Below are 13,542 nucleotides of genomic sequence, written 5' to 3' on the forward strand. Positions count from 1 at the left end.
TGAGATAATTACATCACTGCATCTTATTTGATTTAAACTGAAAAGGCCAGTTTCAGTTTGGATCGTTGCACAAGAGTAGAAGATAACTTAAAACGAAAGAGAGAGAAAAAGTTGTCATCCCTGAAAAACAGCAAAAAAAATCCACTTTAGGTTTAAAGCAGCTGTTCTCAAATTAATGAATATTGGAACAGGAAGCTGATTCCAAACCAGTGTTATTGGGGGGGGGGGGAGTTTAAACATCAGATATGCAACTGTAAGGCAAAGATAACTTATTTTACACAAGTTTTTATCAGTTAAAACAGTACAGAGTCCAAAAGTGATTTATATACATTTGTTGAACAAAGATGTAATCGTGTCATAATGATAAAAAGGAGTGGATTGTGATGACATTTGTGCTCTAGGAAAGATTAAGCCAATTAACTGACAGGGTGAAAATATCAAAAGAACCGGATGAAGGAAATGCAGAGGTACAAAGTGTAACTTCCTGGTAAGAAATGGACACGGGAGAATAGAATATTCTGGGTTCTTGGGAGGAAGTTGATGTGTATCAACACCACCTAAAGACCCACAGCTATGATTTCATATTGTTGTGTATAGAATCACCTGCCTGAAATAATCTGCCTGACTCAGAGGCGGTATTCAACAGGTTCTGACTAGTTCTGGAGAACCAGTAGTGGAAATTTTGAGTAGTTCAGAGAACTGGTAAATACCACTTCTGACTGGCTCCGCCCCCCTCTATTCTCTGCCTGCCGAGTCCCAGCTGATTGGAGGAAATGGGAATTTTACAGTATCTTTCCCCTGCCACGCCCACCAAGCCGTGCCATGCCAACCAAGCCACGCCCACAGAACCGGAAGTAAAAAAAATTGAATCCCACTACTGGCCTGACTCCCAACAATTCTGAACGGTTTACAAATTGTTGAAAACATTTAAAAACAAGAAAATAGCACAAAGCAAAGGGAATAAAGATGGCAGAGAAAAGGAAGGAAAAGAAGGGAAAAAGAGAGGAGAGGGGACGAGGGAGGAGAGGAAAGGGAAGGAAAGAGAAGGGGAAAGGAAGAGGAGGGAAAGGGAAAGGAGAGGAGGGAAGGGGAGGAGAGGGGAAGGGAAGTTATTGTCAACTTTACTAGGCAGACCCGACAGGAAATGCAGCCAGATAAACTAATTCTACTTTATTGTAAAGCTACACTAACACAATCTTTCAAGTCTGAAAGTACAGTTCCTCCGCCATCAGCTTTACAGTCTGAGAACTTAGGGTGAGATCCTCTTAAGCTTCTTGCTCCATCCAGTGTGCAGCTACAGACTTTGCTGTCTCTTATCCAGCTGTTCTCTAAGGCAGGCCTGTCAAACTTTGCGACTCGTGGGCTGGATGCAGCCCACACAGGCCATGCCCTCTGCAAAGTCAAAAAACATCCCAATATGACCCGATATGTCACCATACGGCCCGCGATGCAATTGGGTTTGACACCCCTGCTCTAGGGAGTGTCTCTGGCTCCAGTCTTCCAACATATCATGACACCAGTTGCGATAGGACTGAGGAATTCTGGGAATTGAAGTCCAAAAATCTTAAAGTTGCCAAGTTTAGGCTGATCTAGGCTGAAACCGTCTTTTCCATTCAGCCTTTCTTTTCATGGCATCTTGGCAAGGAACAAGGAGCAATATCCCTGTGAGACGTCAACATCTATTTCCTCCCTTTTTGCTTTCTCCAGTTAGTGTGACCTTATTTCTACCTTTTTTGTTAATAAAGAGGGTCTAAGCCATATTGATGGCAAATGGTTTTAAGTCAATTAAGTTTGCCCTGTGGAATTTGGGAATGCCTAACACAAGCATGCCTGGTTTAATTTGGGAGAACTAATAAATCCAGATAAATATAGGGGGGGTGGGAAACTGCCCCTTTACATTTCAATCAAAACTTGACATATTGTGTATTGTTTTTATCATTGATCTGAAAGTTTTAAAATTTTGGACTGGAGATTGTGAGAGTCCTCAATAATGAAACATTTCTCCAAATTATCTCAGTTTATCCCTTTTTTTTTGCTCTTGGTCTGTTCATTTGTAGCTCTTCTTTTGTGCTTATCCTACGTAAAGTTGCCCTACATCCAAAAAATGAGGCATTACTAATTAGATACTCTAAGGAAATGCAATTTGGTATATAATTAACTACTGAAACCTCAGCAATTGCATGCTGTAGTAGTTACACCCCATTTTTGAAGGCACGGTTCCACCAGAATGTGGGGAAGAAGAGAATGGAATGGATTTGGGAGTAGGAGTAGGAGTACGAATAGGAATAGAATGAGCAGGAAGGGACCTTGGAGGTCTTCTAGTCTAGCGCTCTGCTCAAGCAGGAGAACCTATACTATTTCAGATAAGTCGCTGTCTAGTTTCTTCTTAAAAACCTACAGTGATGGAGAGCCCATGATTTCTGGAGGCAAGCTGTTCCACTGGTCAATTGCCCACTACGTAATGGATGCAAAATGTTCCTTTCTTGAGTGTATCAAAAAAGTTACTTTTATTCTTAAAAGTAGCCAACCTGTTCAAAGCTACAAAAGCCCTGAAAAAAGTGACTTACGACTGGTCCTCGCACTTATGACTGTAGGAGCATCCCCGCAGTCATAAGATCAAAATTTGAGCGCTTGGCAACCAGCATGGATTTATGAAGGTTGCAGCATCCTGGGATCACATGATCAAGCATGTATGATCTTCCCAGCGGGTTTCCAACAAGCAAAGTCAATGGAGGAAGCAGATTCTCTAACCACAGTGGTGATTCACTGAACAGCCATGGCATCATAGGTCATAAAATTGAGTGTGACTCACTTAATGACTGCCTTGCTGAGCAGCAGACGTTCTGGTCCGCATCAGACCAGATATAGTCATAAGTTGAGGACTAAAATGTGTTCTTTTCCCAAGCAAAGACGATGATAGTAGCCAGATTCAGCTGAAAAATGAAGTGATCCCATTTTCCCATTTTGTTAACAATTTTGTTGGTGTATGGTTTTTTTTTGGGGGGGGGGGATCTTCTTGGCAATTAAAGGAAAGAGATTTCTCATCTGAGCAGCATGTCTGCCAAAGCCAAAAATATTATTATTCTTTTTGGCTTTGGACAAAATATGGGTCCTAAATTTTGCATAAGACCATAAAGCGCCACTGCGTTGTGTTCAATATTGGCAACTTTAAGACTTGTATACAGGATTGCCAACATATTCGCCAATGTCTGATAATGGATATGGCAGAAGAGGAAGAGGAGGAGGAGGAGGAGGAGGAGGAGGAGGAGGAGGAGGAGGAGGACGACGACTGCTTGCGGACTTAAACTCCCAGAATAAGCAACAACAAGAAATTACACTCTAGTAAAGAGCCAAGGAAACATCATGTGCATTTCCACTCACATACTTTTTACACACCATACAAACATTGTTAAGAACATCTATCCTACAAGCAGCACTGAGCAGTGGCTTAGTGGCTATGATGCTGAGCTTGTCAATCAGAAAGGTCTGCAGCTCAGCGGTTTAAATCCCTAGCGCCGCGTTATGGAGTGAGCTCCCGTTACTTGTCCCGGCTTCTGCCAACCTAGCAGTTTGAAATCATGTAAAAGTGCAAGTAGAAATATAGGAACCAATGTTGGTGGGAAGGGAACAGCGTTCCGTGCGCCTTCGCCACATAGTCATGCTGGCCACATGACCACGGAGACGTCTTCAGACAGCGCTGGCTCTTCGGCTTTCAAACAGAGAGGAGCATTGCCCCCTAGAGTCGGGAACGACTAGCACATATGTGCAAGGGGAACCTTTGCCTTTTTAAAGGGCCAATAAAATGTCATGTGCATACCCACTCACATACTTTTTACACATCACACAAACAGTGTTAATAACATCTATCCTACAAGCAACATTACCTAAGATCTACCTTAGGCCTGCTCCTTGGAGATTCTACCCACATTTATATTGAAAAGAACATTAAGTACTGTATGTGCAGCTTGCCAAATAAACCAATTATTTGATTAAACTGATAAGCTATCAAAGTCTTAGCAAAGACCCCTGGACAGTGTATGCAAATGTCTCCCCCACTGACACCAATGTTCTTCCAAGTAGGAAACTTTAAGATGCATGCCAGCTGGGGAATTCTGGAAGTTGTAGTCCACAAGCCTTCAAATTTTTTCAAATTGGATACTATTGCTATAAACCAGACACATTGCCTCATCCAATTTTTAGCAGTCCTCCAGGCTTTCAAGTTCTCTCTCTTTTCTCTTTCTTGCTTTTACGTGCTCTTAATTAAAGCATCAGTTGGCAGTCCTGTTAAGTAAGCTCCCCATTGGGAGAGTGAGTACGTTCAGCGAAGCGTTGTGAGAGTTGTGTGAGAACACACAAACCAGCATACAGAGACACTGCAGTTTAAATAAGCTTTTACTTTTGTGGAAATGGAGGTATCAGAGTCCATCAAACAGTCATACACAGATAAGACTGTCAGTCATCAATATCTTTCAGTTAAGGGATAATCCAAATAACATAGTCCAGTATCATATAATCAATTCAGTACTCAAAGTTTGCTAGCAGTTGCAAAACTTACAATAGCTCACGGCACTCAGATCAGATCAGCCCAGCATCTAACAAACAGAGAGCTAACAGTCGTTCTGGCTCCCTCTTATGGCCGATTGAGGAAAACAGCAACCAATCACATTTTACAGTATGATTTAAAGAAACAAGTATAACATTGCTATATGATTTACATATTGCCAACCCAACCATTAGAATTATATTCCTAACAAGTCCCAAACTCCCTTCGTTTTGAGGGGTCCATGACTCAGAGGCTTTAATTTGCAGTGGGTTAACATTGGCAGACAAAGAGCCAATTTCAGAATCCAGTCTGCAAATTCTAAATCTAAACGCCATGGCAGGAGATGCTCCCTCCAAGAATTAAAATATCGTTCCAGCCATCTCTTTGGATGAGAGCTTTGACACCGTCTGCTTGAGGCTTGGCGCTGCCTCCTAATTTCTTTTATACAAAGATTTAATTTAAATGTTTATTCGGGAACTAAAAGTTTACCAAGAACCACGGAACTGGTCACATTTTGGTAGCAGAAGCACTGCTTGAAAAGATTGATAGGAAGCTTTTTCTTCTGCATTTATGACCACAGCCTTTATGTTGCTCAGTGAGACAGCTGTAAAGGGAATGTTGTCTCATTTTACGACCTTTCTTGCCACAGTTGTTCGGTGAATCACTGCAGTTGTTAAATCAGTTACCACGGTTGTTAAGGGAATCTGGCTTCCCAAGTGACTTGTTTGCCAGAAGGTTATAAAATGGGACCACATGAACCTAGGACACTGCCACCGTCATAAATATGAGTCAACGTCCAAGCATCTGAATTTTGATCACATGACCAGGGGAGTGATGCAATGATTTTAAGTGTGAAAAATGTAATGTCACTTTTTCAATGCCGTTATAACTTTGAACGATCACTAAACAAAACTGTTGTAAGTTGAGGACTATCGGTATAGGGATTCTGTAATTCAGTTATTGAATTAAGTTTGGTGCTTATTATGCCTTATTTGTTTACGCTTCTCATTTATTGGCTGAATAAACTGCAATCCCATTTCCTCCTTTCTGTTTATAGCTAGCCCATGACATAGCCGTAATGGAGCCTGAAATTATGGTCATAAGTCACATCAGTCATTAAATGGGTCATCACGTGACTGATCTGATTGTATGACACTTTTTGTGGCAGTCATTCAGCGAATGCTGCAGTCATTAAGCGAACCTATTGCTCTTTTCCTAGAAACTGGAAGTAAATGCTAATTTCCATTTTTTTAAAAAAAAAACCACACCCCCATAAATTATGATCATGTGACTGTGGGATGCTGCAAACCGCCATAAATACAAGCACATACGGTTGGTGAGGAGGGGAGAGAGAGCCCAGTGTAAGATTTTAAAATCTGGATCCTAAGTACCTTTTGGGAGTTCCTTTGAACCAGTGGTGGGATTCAAATTTGTTTACTACCGGTTCTGTGGGCGTGGCTTTGTGGGTGTGGCAGAGGAAGGATACTGCAAAATCCCCATTCCCTCCCGATCAGCTGGGACTCGGGAGGCAGAGAATAGATGGGGGCGGGGCCAGCCAGAGGTGGTATTTACGGGTTCTCCGAACTACTCAAAACTTCCACTACCGGTTCTCCAGAACTGGTCAGAACCTGCTGAATACCACCTTTGCTTTGAACATTCACTAAGCAATCGTCCGTGATACACAAGACTTGCAACATCCCCTTGAGAAAGACTGATTGGCAGATAGAAAAACAGTGGGGTGGGGCTTCATTCCCACAATGGCGGCGGCTATCTTGTCTTAGTGCTTCACAGAAGCCTAACCGACGTCAGCGCTCCCTGTGGTCAGGGAAAGGGTAAGACGAGGGAGGACGTTTGTAATACTATCAATCTTGAGAATTGCCAAGAAATGTGTTTGAAAAACAAGTTCAGGTAGTGGCAAAAATGAAAGAAAACAGAACAGACACCAACACAACAAAATCTTGCTGTCCATGAAAAGCCAGTTTTATTATTGGCATTGTGGTATATGTTTTTAGGGACGTGGTGGCTCAGTGGCTAAGACGCTGAGCTTGTTGATCAGAAAGGTCAGCCGTTCGACGGTTCAAATCCCTAGCGCCGTGTAATGGAGTGAACCCCCGTTACTTGTCCCAGCTTCTGCTAACCTAGCAGTTGAAAGCACGTCAAAATACGAGTAGAAAAATAGGAACCACCTTTGGTGGGAAGGTAACAGCATTCTGTGCGCCTTCCTGTTTAGTCATGCCGGCCACATGACCACGGAGATGTCTTCGGACAGCGCTGGCTCTTCAGCTTTGAAACGGAGATGATTACCACCCCATAGAGTCTGGAATAACTGGCACTTATGTGGAGGGGAACTTTACCTTTATACATTTTAAACAATGCAATTAAAAGAGTTCTTTTTGTTAAAAAAAGAAAAGAAATGTGTATCTTATGAAAGTCTTACGTGGTGCCTGAGTTCTTGTTTTTTTCCCCCTAGACTATTGTTTTACTCAGTTATGAGTGTTTATATTGTCTTTCTAAGTATTGTGAGCCACCCACAAGTATGCACAATATCGGCAGCTATAGCATTTTTTTTGAGGGGTCCTTGGTGGTCTCTGAGCTTGTGTCAGGCCTGCAATTATATTCCTTTTAGAATTTTGGCCTGCCACACTTTCTCTTATTTCATTATGCTGTTTCTTTAGTATAGTTGATGGGAGGGGGGAATAGAAGGAGTAGGATTGTGGAATGTGTTATTGTTTTCATTCTTTACTAGAAGCTCAAGGTCATCTTTTGTCTCTGTACTTTCACACCTGACCGGAAGCAGCTGGGTGTGGAGGCCAGCGTGGAAGAAGAAGATTGGACCATGTGATGGATTGTGGGTGTGGGGACAAGATCACGAACTTTTAACTGGGTGGAATTGTGATGTCATTTCCAGTATTGGGATCCATAGCATGATGCCAACATGTCTGTCTTATTAAATTGGAACCTTAAGGGTAGATCTGCCTTGGACTCTGATTTAATTCTGCATGATATTTGGAACCCTGACAGCTTGGTTGTTTTGTTGCAGACTTTTCATTACCCAACTAAGTAACGTCATCAGCACTAATGATGCACTTTTGAATAATGAAACGTCTGCAAGAAAACAACCAAGCTCAGAGAGCACCGAGGACCCCTCATTTCAACTCTGATCTACACATATTCTCCTTGATCACTATACCAATTTTCCAAATTATTAAATACATTTTAGGGTGTATAATAACAGTTTTGCTGTCAGTTTTTAGCACTCAACATCAAAGAAGGCTGCACCACTCACTTGTTTGATTTAATGGCTCCCCACTGATTTCTGGATTTATCGTCATTTTCTTTAGGTGGACCTACCATGACTTCTTGAATCGGTATCGAGTGCTTATGAAAGACAAAAGTATTTCGAAAAAGAACGACAAGACATTGATTTGTAAAACGTTATTGGAAAGTCTAATTAAGGTAAGATGTCAGAGCTACTGTACATTATTAGATCAACCAATCAATCAATCAGGTTGGCACATAATCCAGCATCACTTATAGTCCTAAATCCACAATTCTACCTCTCCATTTAACTATATCCAAAGAACCTGAAAAATCTTTGCAACTTATTCAAAATCAATTCAAAACTTATTCAAAAAAAATGGTTTTGAATAAGTTGCAAAGATTTTTCAGGTGCTTTGTACTATATGAATGATATAGTCCAGAGAATGGTGGGATCAATGGAATTACTAACATGTCTGGAAGAATCTTTATTACTGCTCGTTCTTTAGCTGACCTTGCCTTAGGTTCTTCAAGTTGCTCAAGTCTCCACAAATTTTTTTTATCTTCAATTCCAACCGAATTTTCCATTTAGGCTTCCTCTTCTTGCCTCTTTGGTTCTTTTGTATTTTCAAACCCAATTCTTTGGTGGTTATGAAGGCTGCTGCATACATCAGCTGGTTTGTTACAACTAATGTAGCGGTTTGAATGGTTTGTACAGCCTCATTGACCTTTTTTAGTACCTTTCTCAATTCTTTCCGGTTCACTTGGTTCCGCTTTGGCAAACATGTTCTTTCAGCATCTTGTATTTGATACTTTATTTTCTCAGTTAATTGAGCAATATCTGTTGGTGTTTGTTCTTCAGTGCTTCCTTGTTCTTTATCTTCATCCATTTCAGCATCCTCTTCCTCCTTTTCTTCCTCAGTTTGCTTTTGAGTCTGCAAATCATTCTTGATGTTATTACTCTTCTTTGTTGATATACTCAGACCATTAGTTGCTTTCTCTTCGATTCCTATTAATTCTGCTGTAGTGAAAAATTTGTGGCTTAGAATTACACGTCCTTGGTCCATTAGCCTTTGTTCACTGATATCCCAGTCCGTGTGGTTCACCTTCCAAATCTGATACATTCTTTTTTGAAATCCATGTTTTGCTGGCTCAGACTGATAGTAAGCTTCATAATAGAGATGTTTTCTTCCCTAGTCCAGATTTTTCGCTTTTTCACTTTTTCTTCCAGTAGCTTGTCAGCTCCATGCCCTGGTTGCCTAGCAGAGGGAGCTGAGCCCTGTAGCTCATTTTGCGCAGAATGCCCAGGGGCCATAGCATCCAACGGAACCCTTGTTAATCCGGGCGACGGTTCAGCTGGCATAAATTTCATTCTTTTTTTGTATTCACCATATTTGAATGGGTTGTGTAGCAAATTTTGTCTGGCCCTTCACCTAAGACCTGTCTGATATGGTTGTACCTGTTCAGCATATCCCTTAGGGTCATTAGCCCCTCCACCACGACAAGGTAAAGCTCCTCGGAGGGGATTATTATTGTTGTTGTTGTTGTTAACATCTCAACAACTACCAAGGATCTAGGAACTCTTAAGGCAACGTTGGAGGATATAAGCTGTTCCAAGTTATTATTATGTGGTTAATCTTTGGTGAGATTCACAGCCTTGGGGCTGGTTGGTAGCTCCACAGTTCCAAGTCCTAACCAAGGACCTAGGAACTGTAAAGGTAAGGTCGGAGGATATAAGCTGTTCCAAGTAGGGTAGTTTTTTGTAGCAAAATGTTCAAGTCCAATAAATTTAGAATTTCCAAATAGCGAGGTAGCCCTTTAGGTATTGCTCCAAGGGCTCCAATTACAATTCGGGCAACACACAATTTATTTTTCAACAGTCGCTGAATTTGCAAGTCTTAGTACTTTGTGATTTTTTTCTTGCTGCTTATCTTCAATTTGCGCATCACCAGGTACTGCAATGTCAATGAACCAAACTTTTTTCTTTTCAACTATTGTTATGTCAGGTGTGTTGTAGGCCAAGTGCCTGTCAGTCGTATTATTATTATTATTATAAGCCTTTATTGTCATTGTACATCATGTATACAACGAAATTGGTTTAGCATCTACTGGTGTAATCCATAACAAAAAAAATACAAGACAATATGAATAGTATAGAAAAGAATTCTTATACAATAATTGGGGGAGAAAAAAATAGTCATACATTTCCATATGTACTGTACATGGAATGATTGTGATTGCGTTTGTGTTTATGAGTCTGACAGCCCGTGGGTAGAAGTTGTTTTTAAATCTGTTTGTCTCGCTGGCTATACTTCAGTGTCTTCCATCTGATGATAAAAGTGAAAAGGGACACTGGCCAGGGTGTGAATCATCCCTAATAGAGGTGGTATTCAGCTGGTTCAGACCGGTTCAGGTGAACCGGTAACGGAGATTGTGGGTGGGCCCGGTGGGACCCAACCCCACCCCACCCGGCTCTATGCCATCCATTTAGCCACGTTTTTGAGGCCAGGTACATGCATGGAAGGCACATCCCCAAGCAAAGCGCATGTATAGATGGCCGGGCGCATGTGCAGAAGGTGCGTATGTGTGTAAAGTGAGTGTGTGCATGGCAGACCAGTGGTAAAAATAAGTGAAACCCACCGCTGATCCCTAAGTATCTTCTTTACTTTGCTGAAACGAGACCTGGCAATGTCATCCAGTGGTGTTAGGGGCCAACCAATGGTTTGTTGTGCCGAATTGATCACTCTCTGTGGTGCCTTCCTATCCGCAGCAGTTAAAGCAGCATATACCATATTGCCAAATAGTGCTTTATAACACTATCTGGGTGGTTTACAATGTAAAAGCATTATTACATATTGGCCCCAACAATCTGGGTCCTTATTTTACTGATCTCGGAAGAATAGAAGCTCCAGTCAACCTTGAGCTGGTCAAGATCGAACTCTAGGCTGTGGGAAGAGTTTGCAGTATGTGAGGATCCTTTAATATAGCTGAATTCTGCTCCTTACTGAAAAAATATTTGCCCATCATCATGTTCCTATTTTAACCATACTTTGTGCCAACTTGGATACCTCTTATTTGTTCTACCATATTTTATTTGTATATGATGCAGCCAAGCAAAACACTTGACTAGGCCACATATTGCACTAAACAACGGTATGCTCAAATTTGGTGGAAGGAGAGGGAGGAACGGAGGGAGGGTAGGAAGGAAGGAAGCAAGCAAGCTGGCAGCAGATTCGGACAGTGAGGAGATTGGGGAGCAACATGGGCCAGTCCTGGAGTCTGGAAAAGACTCTGATGAGGGCTCTGCATCAGAGGCAGAGATGGGGCCGTCTGACAATTATCGGCTGCCTCCGAGTCGGACATGGGGCAGACCAACAGCTGGAGCCTGTTTCTAGTGTGCACCTGCCCAAAGTTGTCAGACGAAAGGAACAGCTAAGGAACAAGGGTCAACATGGGAGTAAGGCCACAGGTGGACGATGATTGGCCCCTCCCAGGGAAAATAAAAGAGGAGCAAAAGAGGAGGGGAGTTTTCAGGAGACAATTAATTTGTTTAATTGTTTCGTGACTCTCAGAGGATCCTTTCCAAATTCTGCAGATATCTGGCCTGTCAGCTCTCCAAGCCAGATAAGTCTGTGACTGTAAATTCACCCTTGAAAGACTTTGCTGGATGCGAATGAGAGGAATTCACAGTAAATTAATAAAAAGAGTTTTTTTGCCAGGACAAGGAGGCTGCTTCTTGGTCAGAACAGGAGGGAGGGAGGGAAACTAGGGAGAAGGAAGGAAGGAAGAAATGGTTTTAAAAATTATTGGTTTTCCTTTTATACTTTTCCAAGGATCCTGACCAGTTTCAGTTTGGACGTACGAAGATCTTTTTCCGTGCTGGCCAGGTGGCCTACTTGGAAAAATTGCGGGCAGATAAGTTCCGGGCTGCCACCATCATGATACAGAAGACCGTGCGTGGCTGGATGCAGAGAAGGAAGTACAGGAAAACCAGGGAGGCAGCTTTAAGTATCCAGAGGTTCACCCGAGGATATTTGGCACGCAGGTAAGCATCAAGCGAACATTTCTCCCAGGAGAATTTGCTTGCTAGAAATGTGGGCATTTCTTCGCCTAGCATAAATGGAGCACCACAGCAGCTTACTGCTTAAGATACTGGGCTTTTCCCTCAAAAAGAGAGTGAAAATCTGGGTACGTCTTATACACCGAATACAGCATTTTTGGCTTCCCCAAATCCTGCCCTCTTTGCAAAAATTGCTGTGCATAGCCTTTAGGAGGCTTCCAGAGTCTTCCTGGAGGTTGGGAAGGGCAATAATGAGCGAAAACAGGTCGTTTTTTGCTCGTCCCTGCCCCAGCCTCCAGGAGCACTCTATAAGCTCCTAAACACTAGGCATGTCCCTTTTTTGACAAAAAACAGGCCCCATTTTTGCAAAAAAAAGGGGCCATTTTTGGGAGTGCAAAAACTTTTTTTTTAATTTGTCTCTTCAAAATCTTGGTGCGTCTTATATTCTGGTGTGTCTTATACTCCGAAAAATACTGTAGATATATGAACTCTGTGAATTGTATAAGAGAGCTTAAAGACCATTTAGTCCTTGAGTCCAATTCCTGTACAATATGTACAGGAATACACATTTAAAAACCATTCAGACGGATAGCTATCTAGCTTTCCTTGAGCACATCTGATAAAGCAGAATCAATAATTTCACTAGCATATATTAAACTATTTTCTTCCTTTAATGGTAAGCTATTTCATTCATAAATTGGGAAACGGCCTGGGATACAGGCAATTTCTATGGCCGTGATGGCGAACCTATGGCACATGTGCCAGAGGTGACATGCAGAGCCCTCTCTTTAGGCATGCGCGCCGTCACTAGCTGGTCTGGTTTCCAGTGTGCACCCGCAACCGGAAGGCTAGCTGGCCGACGCACATGCGCACACTGGAAACCCGAAGACCAGTTGGCCAGCACGTGCATGCACACCGGCCAGTTGGTCTTTGGGTTTCTGGGCTCCGGTGTGTGCATGTGCGTCCTGGTTTCGGCATTAGGTGCCGAAAAAGTTCACCGTCACTGTTCTATGGCATTTCTTTTCAGGATTCCACCTAACATAAAACCCCAGTTACTACTGTTACCCCAATCCCAAACTTACAACAGAATAAAAGAAAGAACAAAAAAGGTTATTTTTTTACAATTATTATATAAAATTTGTTTTTAACAACATATGAAACCATGACCTGCAAGACTTTTGTACCTGGTGATAAAAATTGAAAGCGCAGAGAATATTATTCAGTGTCCTGCTCTCCTGAACTGCCACAGGTACTAGAGTAATAAAATTCTCTTTATGCTCACCCTACCACAAAGGAAATAGAATAAATTGCTAAGGCCCCCAGTCATAGTTTTCAGCTCATATCCTTGTCCTGGTGCATTGGGGAAAAACAATTGACAGTTGCTGTGATGGAAAGTACGCAAAGAAGGTCATTTGTAAAAAAGATAAGTAGAAATGTTTAAATCTTTCAAGATTTTCTGAGTTCCTTGTTACCATTCGCCTGCGCAGGGGTTCCCCAGCCTATGGGCCACGACCAGTGGTGGGATTCAAATAATTTAACAACCAGTCTCTGCCCTAATGACCATCTGGGTAGGCATGGCTTGGTGGTCATGTGACCATGTGGGTGTGTCACAATTCACTCAGGGAAAGGGGTACAGACAGGGGATAAAAAGGCAAACATAACAGTACACAATTTAAAACAC

At 42.1% G+C, this 13,542-nt stretch overlaps 1 protein-coding gene across 1 annotated transcript in view; it reads left to right on the plus strand.

Moving 5' to 3' along the window:
- Positions 1-13,542, plus strand: part of LOC116506258 (unconventional myosin-Vb-like) — a 276,128-nt gene that overhangs the window by 231,251 nt on the left and 31,335 nt on the right. The window contains 2 exon segments of the mRNA XM_032213906.1: positions 7,885-7,999; positions 11,635-11,846. Coding sequence (XP_032069797.1) covers positions 7,885-7,999; positions 11,635-11,846 — 327 coding nt within the window.

The sequence above is a fragment of the Thamnophis elegans genome, chromosome 3 (genome assembly GCF_009769535.1).
Source record: "Thamnophis elegans isolate rThaEle1 chromosome 3, rThaEle1.pri, whole genome shotgun sequence".
NCBI lineage: Eukaryota > Metazoa > Chordata > Lepidosauria > Squamata > Colubridae > Thamnophis > Thamnophis elegans.